Consider the following 16,231-nt stretch of genomic DNA (forward strand, 5'->3'; position numbering starts at 1 on the left):
TACGCTTAGTGAAAAGCTTTTATAACCACACAAATACTCTGGACCCCTTTCTGACTTGTTTAGGACCACAAATTCCAAAAATCTTTATTTTTTCTTAAACTTCGCGCCAAGTCAAACAAGTTCACATAAATTGGAACACAGGGAGTAGTAATTATTCCCTTTTATCCAACGGTTCTTAGCTAGAGGGCCTTAGTCTGTTCATTGTACGTTGGGTCGTTCCCCTTAGATGTCACGGCATATGCCTCACTGTATAAGCTTTGAGATAGTTCGATCTCGATCGCTGCCGAGATGCTCATTGTTATGACGTCTTATGAATACAACCATGGCTTAGTTGACCCCTCGCCATTCCTTTTAAGGCTGATCCACGCGTGATCAGATTTTGACCCATACAGTTAGTCCCTCCGCCTATTGAGGTCGCTTCTTGGCGAGCTCGATTGGCGTACTCTGTTGACTTGAGAAGGAGAGATCTCAATGCTTTGTGCGAGAGACGAGCACCTCATAGAGAGGAAGCGACGTGAAGTTTCGAGAATTGCGTCAAACCGTTACATCAGTTCGGAATGTCATTAATGTTTCTCATGCATCATTATGGCACACGTTTCCTATGCTTTGCATCGTTTCCCGTGCCTTTTTAGTTTTCTGACTGGCGGTGCTTGGTTTTTCCTTTCAGGTCATTTATGTCCATATAAATAGGGGAGAATCCCTCATTTGAATGTTACGCTTCTTAATCGTTCAAGAGAGAAGTTTGCAACTCTTTTTCTCCAGTTTCCTAAATTTCTATTTTTGTTAGGATTTGCTGTGGCCATCACCTTTTTCCCCTTATCATTCTCATTTCTTTTGTTCAAAGAGAAAATGAATAGTGCTTTTTCTAACTCCGATAGAGCTGTCGGTGCTCCGATGGCGGAAACTGATGTACCCCTAATCGAAGAAGGGGTGGAGATAGTGGAGGATGTGGGCTTTCCGACAGTGGATGAGGTGGTCCCCCACCTGGGTAAGGCGAGGACTAACTTTAATATCCCTACCGGAGACGAGCCGAAGCCCGTTCCTTCTACGATGGGTGATGCAGTGCTCACGGAATTCAAAGCCAAACGGGGGATTCCTGATTATATTGAAATGGTGTCGGTGGATCGGGACATAGTGCATTTACAATGCCCAGGCTATTGCGTGTTTTATGTGTATCCCTTTATCATCGAGTATACACTTCCCCTCCTTTCCTTGGTAGTGGATTTCTACTGCTTCTATGAGGTGTGCCCGGCTTAACTCTCTCCGTACGCGTACAAGCTTTTCCTTATGCTTATCAAGTATGCGGAGCTGGTCGGCCGAGGAATATCTCTAGGGGACATGCTTCACCTCTTCGCCCCCTATTTTCTTCGGGGTATCATGATTCACATGCGTCACCGAGGAACCAAGAGTTTGGTGGTGAAAATGGACGACAAGGCAAATCTCCGCTTTTGGGAGATCTTCTTCTACATCCGAACAGAGCACATCGTGTCGAACCCGGTGAGGTTTCCTGAGACATGGAATTTTGATCGTAGGTTTTCTTTTTACTTTATGCAATTTCTCTTAAGATGGTCATCGGTCGTCTCCCTTTAATGACCTTGCTGAGGGTTTGTTTATGTTCTTGTAGCCAAGAGAGTACCTCCTCCACCAGTTGCTGATATTCGCGAGCGAGTGAGGACGATTCTTCCCCAGACAATGGGGATTCGTGAATGGGTGCCTTTCCACGAGAAGTTCGGGGCGCGAGCCTCTTGCTGGTGAGTTGGCTTGTTGTGGCCCGTTACTTTGTTATTTGCTCCGTATTTTCTTTTACCTTATTACTGCTTGATTAAATCTCCTCATTGGTAGGTCGGAGAGGGGTGAGAAGGACAAGGGCGCTTGCGCTCTCTTTTCGCCAGTCGGCTTCCTCTGTCCCGACCCATTCGAAGGGCACATGTGTATGAGAGCACCCAATATGTGGTTTCACGGTAGACCATGTCGACGACCGAGCATGTTCGTTTGGATGTTGCTCCCCCGGTCAGATACTCTGGTTCTTGTCGTCCGTTCAACGGGCGAGCCTTCTTGCAATAGTAACGAGGAGGCACCGTAAAAAAGGCGAAGGTTGTCAGAGGGGGCATCTTTGGTTAAGACGCCCTCGAGGGGCGACCCTACTTTGGCAGTATCTGGAGCTGGCGGTGACGCTGGTCGGGGTGTGGAGGCGATGCCTATTCCGGTTGCAGAGGAGACCATCGTGGCGGGGGGACAGAATTTGGGGTCTGCTGCGACTGTTTCGAGCGGCCCATCATCATCCCGAGAGACCCGCTCCCCTTTTTCGGCAAATGAGATGGGGAATGCCTTGGTGATAGATGATTATGAGTCGGATTCCGACATCGACCCTGAGGATATGAGGATGTTCGAGGAAGGCTTTACTAGGGTCAATGTAAGGGCGGAAGGTCCTTCTCGTGTGCTCGAGATTCCATCTGATTTTAATTTTTTGGAGGACACAGTGGAGTTGGTACCTCAATTCGGCCTTCTATGTTCTTCCGCCGAATGTAAGTCTCTTCGGGAGATCAATGACTCTGCTTTGTCATAAGTTGTGGCCGGGATGGCCTTGAGGGTGAGTTTCTTTTTGCCATTTTCATTATTTTGTGCTATTTTGCCTCCGTTGATGTCTCCCCTCTTTTTTTTCTGCTCCTTGTTTGCAGACTTAAATGCTGGAGACTGAGAGTGCTCGCAGGGCTGAGATTAGCGTCAAAGTCTTTTTGAAAATGGCCGTAAAGTATCGCTGGTACCGTGACAAGTGCCATGAAATGCATGCGCAGCTTAGGGCGGGTGGTAACACTCAGTCCGTTAGGGAAGAATTGGAGAAAAGGGACGAGGAACTGATGTGGTCTATCCACTGATGCAGCGAGCTCGAGGAGTTACTCCATGCCAAAGATGAGGAGCTCGAAGTGGGAAAAAGGGTTGCGGTGGAGTGTGAAGACCTTCAGGTGAAGGTACTGTCTTTGCAAGGCGAGCTTTAACAAAACGCCACCAGGGTCATCGATTTGAGTGCAGAATGGACGGAGAAGGTGGCCGAACTAGAAAAGAAGGTGACCGAGTTGGAAGGAGCCGAGGGGGCTCAGGTGTCGGCTATAGCGAGGGCGGCGATGCTAGAAGACACTATCCACGTCCTCAGGTCTGAGCAGGAATCTGAGAGGGAAACGTCCACACTGATGGAGTTGCGGCTCGAGGAGCGCATTGGTGAAATTTATTGGGAAGCTTCAAAGCTAGGAGACCGGGTCGTGTCTCTTGAGGCCGAGAAGGCCAACTGTTGGCCCAGGCTATCCCTCAAGAGTCTTCATCTGCTACTGTTCTCTGCCACTTGTACGAGATATGGGTCCATGTTGAGGCCCAACGAGATATATACAAGGGTTTGTGGGAGGCGGGGAGTGTTCCTGAAGCCGCTTTCGAAGATTCTCGAGTGAAGGCACGCGAGGCTCGTCTTGCCTGCGGCTACGACCCTGCGACACCGGAGGCTGATGAGGATGTTGATATGGAAGATGGACTTCCTTCCAACGACGACACTGGGGATAATGGTGGTGGAGATGATGCCGAGTGAAAAAGATTTCTTACAGCTTTTGTACTTAGTTTTTTTTTCTTGTTTGTTTTCATCTTTTTCTTCGGGGCCCGCTTTTGGCCTTTGTAAGGCGCAGATGTTGCTTATGTACATTTTATGAATAAAATAGTCGCTTTGCCTTGGGTTATGGACCTTTTGACCTTCTTTCTCCCTCCTCCCCCCCCCCCCTTTTTTGAAAAAGATCTTTAGACTTCCCCGCATTGAGTCCCTGATTTTTACTCGGGGTTGGAATGAGGTCAAGCTTGGAGCGATTCGAGCAAGATTGAATGTGAAGTAATTCGAGCAAGGTCGAATGTAAATTAATTCGAGCGAGGTCGAATGTAAAGTAATTTGAGCTAGGTCGAATGTAAAGTAATTTGAGCGAGGTCGAATGTAAAGTAATTCGAACGAGGTCGAATGTGGAGTAATTCGAGCGAGGTCGAATGTAAAGTAATTCGAGTTAGGTCGAATGTAAAATAATTCAAGCGAGGTCAAATATAAAATAATTCTAGCGAGGTCGAATGTAAAGTAATTCGAACGAGGTCAAATGTAAAGTATAAAATGACTTGGTAGGGTTGTGCGAAGATGTTGCTTCGTTTATTTCATTTGATGGAGAATACTACATGTTTCTGCTTGTTTCATTCATACATTGGAGAAGTTCTACTCTACCTATCCCCTTCATCGTTCGGCCTGGAGAAGTAGTCGATAGGCGGGGCAATGAGTTTCACTCGAATTTGGTTCGCTTGATCCGAGTGAACTCGAATCTTGTTTTGTGAGTTCGAATGAAGTCGCTATTGATCTGCAAATTCAAGTGAGGTCGACTTGTGATTTGCCATTTTGGGCGAAATCAGTTTTGACTTATATATTCGAACGAGATCGAATTTTGCTTTCACCGAGCAATGGCCGTAAGGATGTTAAGTCGAGCGAGGTCAACTTCTGATTTGCCATTTTGGGCGAAATCAGTTTTGACTTATATATTCGAGCGAGGTCGAATTTTACTTTCGTCTGGAGATGGCCGTAACGATGTTAAGTCGAGCGAGGTCGAATATGACCCATTTGGCGATTGCCGATGGCTGTAAGGGTATTAATTCGTGCGAGGTCGGATTATAACCCATTTGGTAATGGCCGATGGCCGTAAGGGTGTTAGTTCGAGCAAGGTCGAATTGTAACCCATTCGGCGAGGGCCGATGGCTGTAAGGGTGTTAATTCATGTGAGGTCGAACTATAACCCATTTGGCGATGGCCAATTATGGCCGTAAGGATGTTAATTCGAGCAAAGTCAAATTGTAACCCATTCAGCGAGGGCTGATGGCCGAATTATAACCCATTTGGCGATGGCCAATGGCCGTAAGGGAGTTAATTCTAGTGAAGTCGAATTGTAACCCATTTGGAATTCAAGCGTAGTCGAATTTCCTTTTTACTTGGCGATGGCGCATGCTTGCCTGTTGCATTACTTTTATTGGATAACATCACTCATTGTTGCATTGTTTATGCGTGCGTTGGGGTGAGTTCTTATTTGTTTACTTTTGCTTTTACTGGTTTGTCTACCGATGTAGTTTGTTGGTGATCACCAAATCTCAATAGAAGTCTAATGGAAGTTGGAATGAGAATAAATTTGTCTTTGGTTAAAAAAGCCAAGAAGAAGAAGGCCTCACGATTTCTTTCCGGCAAGGTTCCGATTTAAAGTGGCAATCTTATTCCGGTTTTTTTATTATAAAAAAGAGAGAGAGTACCCTCACGTGCTTATAATTAGTGTAGCGCACACTCTTTGCCATATCACCAGCATGTGCCTAATAAATATACTTAGGCTTAAGTTCATGTGTTCAATAAGTACAAGTGTCTAAATAAAAACTCAAACAAGTTCAAGGGCCGCATATGCACTCAGCCTAATTATTAAACTGAGGTTAAGATTAAAGTCATGTTAATGCTTAAATTTTCTTAACAAATTGAAATTTCTCTAGAGAGGACGTGTCACATTATTAAATCATGTTAAATACATTAAAGCATATATATGTAAAATCCAAACATTATAATAAGAAGAACTTATAAGCACCAAAAATTACTAAGGTTGGAGGCCTTCATGGAATTGAGATTTTGGTGGGCTCGAAAAGTAATTCGGAAATGCGACTTTTAATCTCAGAATTTTGAATTCCATGTCCATCTCCATGTTGGTATATGCACTGTGCAGTTCTTGTAACATTTACTGCACATCCAATCAATGTTTCAGAAAATAACGAGTTTTCATGTAGACCAGTGTTTATCAGTTTCCACATCTCCTTTATCAAATGATTAATGTGTTCTCTTGCCTCTTCTTCAGAAGCATCATTTTCGTTCATGTAACATTGAATTGACTTGGGAACATCACCTCTATTCATTTCATCCTGAAGTAAGAGGAAAAAAATTTCATTAATTTAAAACTATAATAATCTTTTATACAATCAGCTCAATTACAACTTTCTATAGCAAAAATAATTAATAAGTAAAAAATGGTGAGTGAAAGTAAAAGTCGTCTATGTACACCAAAGAAAAACATTTGATTACAAACTTAAATTACGTACGTTCAGAAATAATCAAAGATAAGGTTGAGAAACATAATGATGATGTCCCTAAATCATCGGCAAGACGAATAATTATAGAACAGTGACGAATTATGTCAGGATATTTGCTTAAGGATTCCAATGCCTCTTTCGTAATTGGGTTGGTGACAAAGATGAATGCATGGACTAAATACATAGGGGCTCCAATTGAAATCCATGCAATATCCATGTATTCTTTCAGAGTTGGATTATATCCATTGAAGTGCCACTTTGCTTCTTGAAAGGAAGCTTTGCAATAATCTGCCCACTAATAACGTTGTTCCAAATAAACATATTAATGGTGATGGGGAGGAAGAGAACAGAAGAATGAATAAATTAATTTAGAAATTCAAAGTTAAGCTTAATTACTGATTTTTTAAGGTAGGGTATAACGTTGATCCCTTGCTCTTTGAGAACGTTATATGCAATGTCAGCGACAGTGTTGAAGAGTACAAGGTAACATACTTTCATATAGCCTGGAAGATAGTCAATCGCTTTTAGCTCCATTAGATCTGGAAAATTATTATCGTCAGAAGACATATTCACTTGACAATTAGTTTGATGACGAGAACGGCAATATACAGAAGTAATAAAGGGGAAGTACATATCCTACTAAATAAATTTATATTCTACAAAATTGAAGATATGTGCGTGATCGATGAATTCAAAGCAGAAAAGCCAAATAATCATTTCTTGAAAATTTGAAGGTAATATACTCATCATTTATTCATTATTTGAGACTGACAATCTAAAATTATAAGATTGTACCTTTATACTAAGGCGTGTGCGCGTTCATTGTCACAAAGTACGTAGTAGTGGGGTGATACTTTGTGTTCAATGACTTAAACTTCTAGCTCTGCCTCAGAGAAAATTAATCTACTATCCTTAGTTGCATTATACTAGAGCGGATGTAAATTAAATGACTGAGAAAACACAATGATAATTCTACAGGCAAAAAAATTAGAGATGTAATTGCTTCCTTGAGGCTTGAAGTTATAACTAACCTTTCAACAGCATCAGTGAAGAGTTCCAACTCATCAAGAGAGCCATAGACATCATAAATATCATCTATGACTACAGCAACAGCATTGATCTTTGTAAGCATTCTTCGGCAGTAACTGTATTGAGGTTCAAATATTGTCCCCACTGTCCAAACGAAAGCTTCAACAATTCTATCCCTTGAAAATGGCAACTTTTTTGCAAGGCATGTACTCTTCCACCACTTAACATAAAAATCAATGCAGCACGAGAAATATTATCCAAAAGTCTTTTTCTATTTGATAGCTTACAAGTTGAAATCTCTTTACCTGTATGATAAAACTTTTGCACTATCAATATCACTTATTATGAACAGTTACTTATAATTATATTTTAACTGACCTAATAATCAGTGTATAGAAGTTGGTCTAAAAACACGAGAAGATATTGGTCAAATCTAAAAACAATTGATTTCTTTATTCTTTTATACTATATATGGCAACATACTAGCAAATAGGCACACCCATTTAACTATATAACTCTATACTAATACCGAAACAACATTTATAAAACAACTTCAATGTAAATCTAGACAACTCGGCCGTATAAATCTTAAGCCTATTTGTTTTTATTGTAATTAAGATGTGTGAATCTAACTACATATTTGATTGTTAAGGTGTTGTACTTAAATCCGAACAACGAATAATTAAGAATGATCATTTTCTCATCATTTAAATGTACTACCATTATTTGAACACTAATAAATATAAAACTACGAAAATAATACTCCCTCCGTTTCATATTAGATGAGGTAGTTTGACTCGGCACGGAATTTAAGAAAAAAGGATAAGACTTTTAAAACTTGTGGTCTTAAAAGCTTAAGGGGTAAAAAGTTTTGTGGGGCCATGATATTTGTGTGTCTATAAAAGCATCTCATTATGGGTAAATGGGTAAAATAAAATAGTTTAAAGTTAAATTATTTCTAAATTTAAAAATGTGTCATTTGTTTTGAAACGGTTTAAAAAGGAAAGTACCTCGTCTAATATGAAACGGATGGAGTATTAATTAAAATATTATAGAAAAGCTTAATCTACATGGTGTTGTAAAACTATTTGTTTGATGAAGATATAAAAACTAGTGGTGGTAACAACTAACAATAGTGGTCGTCTAGTGATGGTGACAATTATAAGGTGGTGGCTAGGGGTTGTTGGGGTTGGTGGAGGTGATGACATCCATATGGAGGTGATTATTATTGGTGTGTGGCAGCGAGAGGCTGATGGTAGATGTGGTTGGTAGTGGAGGCTGACGGTAAAGGAGGTTAGAAGGTGGTGGTAACCGACAGTGGAGGTGGCTGCTTTAGTGGCGGTGGTGGCTGGTAGTGTGGCTGGCAGCGGCAGTAGTTGTGCGGTGGAGATGGTGGTGGAGATATATGAATGAAGGTGGTTAGCGATGGTCGTTGTAAGGTAGAGAACGATAGTAGAGGTGACTGATAATAATTGACAGTATGGTTGTGCGTCGGAGGTTGGCGGAAATGATTGTGATAGGTAGGGCACAGTGGCAAAAAGTCACATTCACAGAAATCTTTAAGTCAATAACATCTGACTAATGTTAATATTATTTACCACATCTAAACGATCTAGACCTACTATGAGCAATTAAGCGGTTACAAATTAAAACAAGTAAATATACTTAATGGGGCCGAGACATGAATAATTAAGATTTATACCTTCAGAAAACAAACGGAGCCTTATTAATATTTTCTTAATTTTGGATGTGGTTTCCAAAGTGTAATGAAACTATATTGTAGTAATGGTAATTGGTCGCAAGTTTTATGTGTTAAATCACCAAATATAAAAGTTAACATGAATAGAGTTCATCAAATCCATGAAATTTTGAAGGTTCGGATCTAGTTTTATATTTTATACATATTTAATGAATTTTTTAAGATAAATATAAAGTTTAAAGACCAAAGTTATTGGGTTCTGTCGAACCTGTAATGTTAACACTGGCTCTCCCAGAACATGAAAGAAAAAGGAAATTAGTTTGGCCAAAAACAGTATATACCTTGAGAGATATGAAAACCATGTTGTCTCAAGAGTCTAAATTTCAAAGCTGTGGCATATAATGAATCTCCTGCGGATGCATTTAGATATATGCTCCTCAAAATTTGCATGATCTCTTCCTTGAAGTGATAACTCACTCCAAGCCTTTGTAAATTATCAATCAGCTCCAACTTCTCTAATTCTTCTTGTGATCCCTCAACCATTATCATTATGTTCTTCATTTCCTTCTTCAGCTCGTTAAACCGCTTCATATACTTCTCTCCCTATGTGGCATAATTACTAATGATCGGCTCGAATATTCGTGTAAACTTTATGCAATTAAGTATTTAGTAACAAGAATAACAGTAAAAGAATGAGTGCTAAAAAAACGTAACTTACCACATAATCATTGTGTATGGACTGAAGATATTCAAAATCCCACAAGGTAGGTCCGTAATTCCCTGAACGTCTAGTGAGATTGTGATCTGAAGATGAAATAGTAGAATACTGATTAAGTGGTGGTTCAGGTTTCATGCCACCTGCCGCCAGTGGCGAGCCAAGAATTTCTCCAAAGATTTCAATTTTGAAAAAAGTGAAAAAAAATTCTAATAAAAGGTGTTCAATATGTATTATATACCTCTAATACATAATATTGTACCTATATATATAGTATAACTTTTCGACGTGACCACCTTTTTGACCATGTGGCTCCGCCCATGCCTGCAGCAGCGGCTGTAGAGAGGCAGGCTTCTGATACAAGTGATGGCTTTCCTCGGCTGAAAGAGGAAAAGTAGTTAGCCGGAGGTCTTTTCGAGGTGGCCATGAGCAGCATCCCTATTTTGGTAAATGATGCCATATTTGACTCAGATATTTTTAGCCACAATGAGAAATTGGCATAGAAATAGGCATCTACCTGATGAATGGGACATGTTTTACTATTCATTATCTTTATTTTCAGGGAATATGGACCACTCGATCGACAAGCACACAAGTATTGGCTCTAATTGCAAAAACTATTTTTGGAAAGTGTTACCTTTCCACATCCGTGAATGTCCTTGTTCTCGATTAAAAGAAGATGTTTATCGATACTAAGTGTCAAAACATGGAAAATATTAAGTATTAAAAGTACTCGCTCGGTTCTAATTTATATGACTAATTTTTCTTAGTATTAGTTTGTACAAAAAAAAATGACATATTTTTATATTTAGAAATAATCTAACTTTAAATTTTTTTTATTTTATGTATTTTACTGTTACTGATAAGTTATTATAGTCACATAAATGTTATAAAATATTTTAAGACCATAAGTTTCAAATGTCTTATCGCCACACAAATATATGATATGTTTAAGACCACAAGTTTCAAAAATAACAAAAATTCTTAAATTTCATGCCGAGTCAAACTACATTTTATAAATTAAAATGGTAAAAACGTATCCGCATTAAGTGTTTATACCCACTTTAGTTAAATTGACCATGTATAGAAGAAAAACTAAGGTCTACTAGCTAGGTGCCTTTTTAAAATAAAAAAATAAAAAATGAAAAGGAAGTGAAGTTATAATAGCATAACGTTAGAAAAATTGAGCTTGCTGTAACATTCCTCGTTTTTTTTATTACTTGCCGCTGGTCTTCTTAATTTTGAAGTTCTGTGTCATTCTATCTTCACTAATTTAATGCTTCCATGAGTTGTCAAAGCATTTGTCAGTTATATTCAGACACATCTAAATACATACTGACGAAACTTAAGATAGATAATTTACACTAAGTAATGGTGGTCATCTATGATGTGAAGCCGTAATTCTAGTCTCAAAAATGGGTGAGCCGAGGGAGGTTGGCGCAATAAAAAGAGATAATAGCAAAAGGGAGTGCAACAGGGGAAAACTTTGATATCGTCAGCAGATAAAAAGTTCCGTGTCCAAAATGGCCAGTGATGACCTTTGCGATGTGGTTAGTGTCAAAGAAATTTTAATCTACTTGATGCTAGGTTAAGAACATGATGGAGAATAACAAGAAATTTAGCATTTTTTATATTAATTATTATTTAAGATCATGTGCCAAACACATTACAGTTAACTATGAGTCTATGATTAAGTACTAATAGTTGTAATTAAATATAGCAACATGTGTCATTTTGGTTATTGGCCATGTGTAAACCCCGGTACAGATAAGTTTTTACCAATTAAAAAAAGGGAGAGTATCTCATTATGGTTTAAAAAAAAGAAAGCAACAAACTGATATCCAGAAAGTAAAAGTATGTTGTTGAATATTTATCGGGACGTCGCAGAAAATTGGATGGCCTAAGAGGTCCATTTAGTAAACTACTGAGAAGCAAAGTTACCAAACACAGTGATCTCACTCACCCGCTGAGAAAGCTTTGGAATAAATTCACACAACTACGACAATTGGCAAGAAATTTCATCATCATTTTTTGGGTCTTCTTCTAGATTTTAAGGAGCTAGACAATTACCGGGTAAAGCTTAAAATATTTATTGGTAGAATATTTTAAAATAAGACTTTACTAATATCTAAAACTTCAATTTATTTGAACTATTGAAGGTAGCTCGAGTTGGACTTTCAAAAACTATCTTCTATTTATATATAATAGGAGAGACAAAGAAATGTTAGGGTGGCAAGTGACATAATATTAAACTGACACATGTCAATTTTTTGGATAATTCTCCAACTTTGTTGGAGTTTCAAATTTATTTAAAAAAAAATGAACGAGTGTTTTTTATTTAAGATTAATATTTATAAATTGCATATTTAGGAAAAAACACCTATTACATTACAAAAAATAATAAACGAGTGTTTTTTTTCATTTTCCCCCCTACTTCTTTGTTTAAAATCTATACTTGAATTCTATATTATTTAATTATATTAAATTAAAAGATAAGAAACTCCTATGATCCCACGACGTTGAAAACCTAAGCGCATAAAAAGGATAACAACGAAAACTGCTGAGAGATCAGTTTCTCTCTTTTCTTCTTGAGAGAAGTTTAAAACCCATCTTAATTCATCAAATGATGACCAGATTGAAGAACCATAGACTGTTCTACTATTTTCAATGATACGAATGGTAGGCGATTTGTACAAATAATGACCATATCGAAGAACCACCAACGCTGATGGCAGATTGCTAAAGAAGACGATCCAATCCGTGGTTGTAGGCACAAAATCTGAAGTTTGTCACATAGACAACAGGTCCTTTGTTCTCTTTTTTCAGATTTACTTATCTTCTTTTTTATTTATTGGCGAAATTTAGTATATCCAAATCAATTTGGTGGACGAAATTTGGTAAACCATTTTGACTTTTTGCCAAAAAAAAATTGAGTTAAATGATAATACAAAGCTTTTTAATGATTGAGCGGTTCAACATAAAAAATGATAGGATACGAATGAAGGAAGGTGTTTAGCAGAGAATCAAAGTGTTCCTCCTCGAACATCACTTCACAATCTATTCGTTTGCGTGTGCTGGCATTAATTGTAGAAAAAGCAATATCTATTGTTACATATGTTTTGATAAATGTTATTTCATTGATATAGCTAAGTGATCGGGAAATTTTTACAAAGTACTCAGTATTTTCTTATTGAATGATGCTCTTCATCCGATTTTATGTGTTATCTACCGTGTATAAAATGCTCAACGGATTTTTTACCATTCAGTGATCATATATTTGTTGATTTGATCCTCACCTGAATCAGAAAGTTGCTAAACGCAAGTTAGTGGCCTCGAGAATTCTCCTGGACAAAGAAAAAATGGCCTTTGAATTGCTACTAGGTAGGCATTGCATTTGCTTCAGCATATATCCTGAGTAGCAGCTAAGCAGGTACTTTTTCAGTACACATACTCATATATTGGTGGTTATAGATAGATTTGGAGCATTCCTACTATGGTAATTCCATTGACTAACTGTGACTCTTTAATTTGCTACATAAATTATGCAAACTTTGTTGGTTTTTAGCATTTTCATTTTTGACTTGTGGCATATATGATTTATATACAAGATTTAGTACATGTGTGACAAGAGGGATACATTTAAGTAATGATTAACTGCTACTTATAGTCTCATCTGCCTTACCTTGAAGTTTGATGAATAATGGAATCGGACTTTCTATTTCAATATGCACATAAATTTAAACTTATGTATATAAATAAAGCATATGATATTGTTTCTCTAATCAACTTGATGAGCAAGAAATATATTATTTTTTAAACTCCGATTATTATTGATCTTGAAACTTTATGTGTCCTCCTTTCTTGCATCTTAATTGGCTCAATCATTCACCAAACTTTACCTCTAAGAATATATTTGAACTCTTTTGGATACTAACTAGAAAAAACATGAGATATAAGTTTACCTTTGTTGTATGCTTTCGACTTTTTAATATATTTATCGTATATTAATTTATCTATTTATGGTAATAATGAATTGACAGGTTCAACATCTTAAATTAATACAGGAGCGATATGTTACACTAACATTGCGAATGCAAGAAGAGACTCATGTGAAAGTCGTGTAAACAAGGTAAGAGACAAAAGAAATTTAGAATCAATAGATTTTTAGCTTTATTTCATAAACTTCTTCGAATCTATGCTTTCCGTTATACAATACAAGTATTTATACGTGAAATTAAATGCACTACATTGGCAAGTACTACCATGAAGATCCGTGAAATATGATTTCAAACATTGCTCTTGAGCTTTCGTGTATAAAAGCTTTAAACATTAAACCCTCCATATTTTAATAGTTGGATTGCTGTTGGAAATAGAACAATTCTTAAGATGCAACTGATTGATTTAATTGCGAGGCAAAAAGAAGTATTTCATGCAATCCCAATAATGACTGACACTCTATGTTTAGGTAGGCAACATCCTTTAAATTCAGACTCGACTTCATATCCCATAAACTCAAAAGAGACCAATATTGTACAAGCAGAGGAAAACAAATAATATAAGATGTCTTCATTCTAAATAAGTGATTGATAATCTTTATGCGGAAAAAAAAAAAGAAAGATGAGTTGAATCACTAAATTATGAAGTGGCTTGATAGTGCTATAGTAAATAAAGTTTTTTGGTCGAAAGATATAATTGAACAACCGTGGAAATATGTGAGAAAGAGGTTGAGGCATAAATGGTTATGAAATCACCGAATAGACAATGGTCTAGATTGAATTGTGTATGTGCAAGAAATTTATAATTTTAGTGTGTATCCATATGAAGAAAAGGTTTGCGTTCATGTGTTTTCTGTATTAGTTGTGTGTGAATATGAATATGATACTGAATTTGTGGAGTCTTTGAGGTCGCTCTATGACGTTCAAAGTAAGTTGCAAATTCAAACAACTAGAAGGAAAATTGGCAAGCAGTTTTATCCAAAAAAATATTAAACTAATAAGATGTCACTATATAAACCAACCAGTCAAACCTCATAGCAGTTGTAAACATGCATTCTGTGAAGATTTTTTTTCGGGATTGCACATGGCTGGTTTTTGAGGTACAAAAATGAAGATGAATTAGTGGCCGTAAGAGGTTCACCAAGATATGTTAGGTGGTCTAGGAAGCATCTCAAGTAAATTTCTCTCATTATTATTATCTACTGCTTTATTTTGAATAGGCCGTGAATGTAAAATTTAATTACTAGATTGTATCTTCTTGGTGTTGTAATTTGGCATATTTACCTCTAAAGTAACTTTATTGATTTTGCTTGGATCATTAAGTTTTTTTTTTTTTGGTAAAGTAAGATTTAACATCAAGTCTTTGTATTTAGAACTATAGCAACATAAAGAATAGGAAAAACTTGCGGTTAGTATGATCGGGGTTAAAACTTGCTTTTTTCAAAGTACATAAATAAGTGAAAATGCTTTTAGATTGCTTGTTGCCATTATTTTTAGCTTATAGTGTTTTAGGAGCTTCTCTATTTCGCATAAATATTTTTCAGAAGGTCAATTGATAAAAAGGAATAATTAGCATCAATTTATTTATTATAACAATTTTCTTCAAAATGACCAATATTGGTGAAGGCAAGTAAAGGTAAAGAAAGTAATATATCTAACTTTTTATCCAATATTTTTATTTATTGGACCACCAACATGATCATGAACAATCTTTTTTTCCCATCTTTCTGAGCATTATAGAAGCAAAACTAAAAAGTATAAGTATACAAATTTATTCTCAACTCTACGCCTTTCCTACTTATATACAAGTCCAGTTATTATGTATTGTGGACAACTTTTCGAGATACTACAAGTAACTTTGTGAAGATTAATAACTATTTTTATTTAGTTATCGTGTGTAACTTTTTCCTTTCAAGACTCTTTTGTTTAAAACTGCTTTTGTTTTAATAATGTTTGTCTGTCCCGTTTATATCGAGTTATTTTCTTTGTTCAACGATAGAGACGCAGAAAACATAAAAATTAAAGTCGTCCTTCTCATTGTTGGCTTAGAGGCTGATTTTGAAGTTTAATTTGGACATAAGGTCGAGCAACGGAATCTTGAGGGAACAAATCCTTAACAAATGGTTATCGCCATGCCAAACAGTACAACATTAGAAGTGCAAAGCAAGGTTGATGTTGGAGGTTACATTGCTTCGGCTCAGCCAACCGGTGCCGATGATATCCGAGCACTTTTAATTGGAGATCTGCAATTTTGGATGAATGAATAATATCTCTATATATAGCTGATTTGCAAATATTGGAAATGTACTAAAGTTTCTTAAATAAATTGTTGTTGCTGAGTGTTTTAATATGTAAAACTATATCTTAGGGAGAAGAATAGATCTATTAAATTGTTGTGAGAATATTGTTTTCATATGCTTTGGATTGATCTTCTATTGAGGGTAATGCAGGTTTATCTGAGGTAAATGAATATTACTCATTGGTGTTTATATGCATCGATTAATTTTATATGATAAACTAAGTATCAGTAACATCCCTCTATATTATCTCGATTGACAACTTTGAAAAATTTGCCAAAATAATTTATCCGTTAAAATCTTTTATTTTCCATAAATTTTCTAAATTACAGTCCTTCCTTTGTACTCAAAACTGCACAGGCCAGCTAGCATGACT

At 36.9% G+C, this 16,231-nt stretch overlaps 1 protein-coding gene and 1 long non-coding RNA gene across 2 annotated transcripts; one reads left to right on the top strand and one right to left on the bottom strand.

The window, feature by feature from the left end:
• Positions 1 to 5,649: 5,649 nt before the first annotated feature.
• On the bottom strand, positions 5,650 to 10,023 carry LOC104238797 ((-)-camphene/tricyclene synthase, chloroplastic-like). Its single transcript, XM_009793305.1, has 8 exons — positions 9,888 to 10,023; positions 9,563 to 9,706; positions 9,190 to 9,447; positions 7,420 to 7,454; positions 7,148 to 7,369; positions 6,517 to 6,648; positions 6,168 to 6,415; positions 5,650 to 5,953 (listed from the first exon to the last, which is right to left on the bottom strand). Exons 1-8 carry the CDS (start codon positions 10,021 to 10,023, stop codon positions 5,650 to 5,652), a joined length of 1,479 nt encoding a protein of 492 aa, XP_009791607.1.
• A 2,083-nt stretch (positions 10,024 to 12,106) lies between these two features.
• Positions 12,107 to 16,001, top strand: LOC104238580 (uncharacterized). The gene is made up of 3 exons (XR_713930.2): positions 12,107 to 12,993; positions 13,604 to 13,692; positions 15,640 to 16,001. It is a non-coding gene; the product is annotated as an uncharacterized lncRNA (long non-coding RNA).
• The last annotated feature ends 230 nt before the right edge of the window (positions 16,002 to 16,231 follow it).

The sequence above is a fragment of the Nicotiana sylvestris genome, chromosome 1 (genome assembly GCF_000393655.2).
Source record: "Nicotiana sylvestris chromosome 1, ASM39365v2, whole genome shotgun sequence".
In the NCBI taxonomy this organism is placed as follows: Eukaryota; Viridiplantae; Streptophyta; class Magnoliopsida; order Solanales; family Solanaceae; genus Nicotiana; species Nicotiana sylvestris.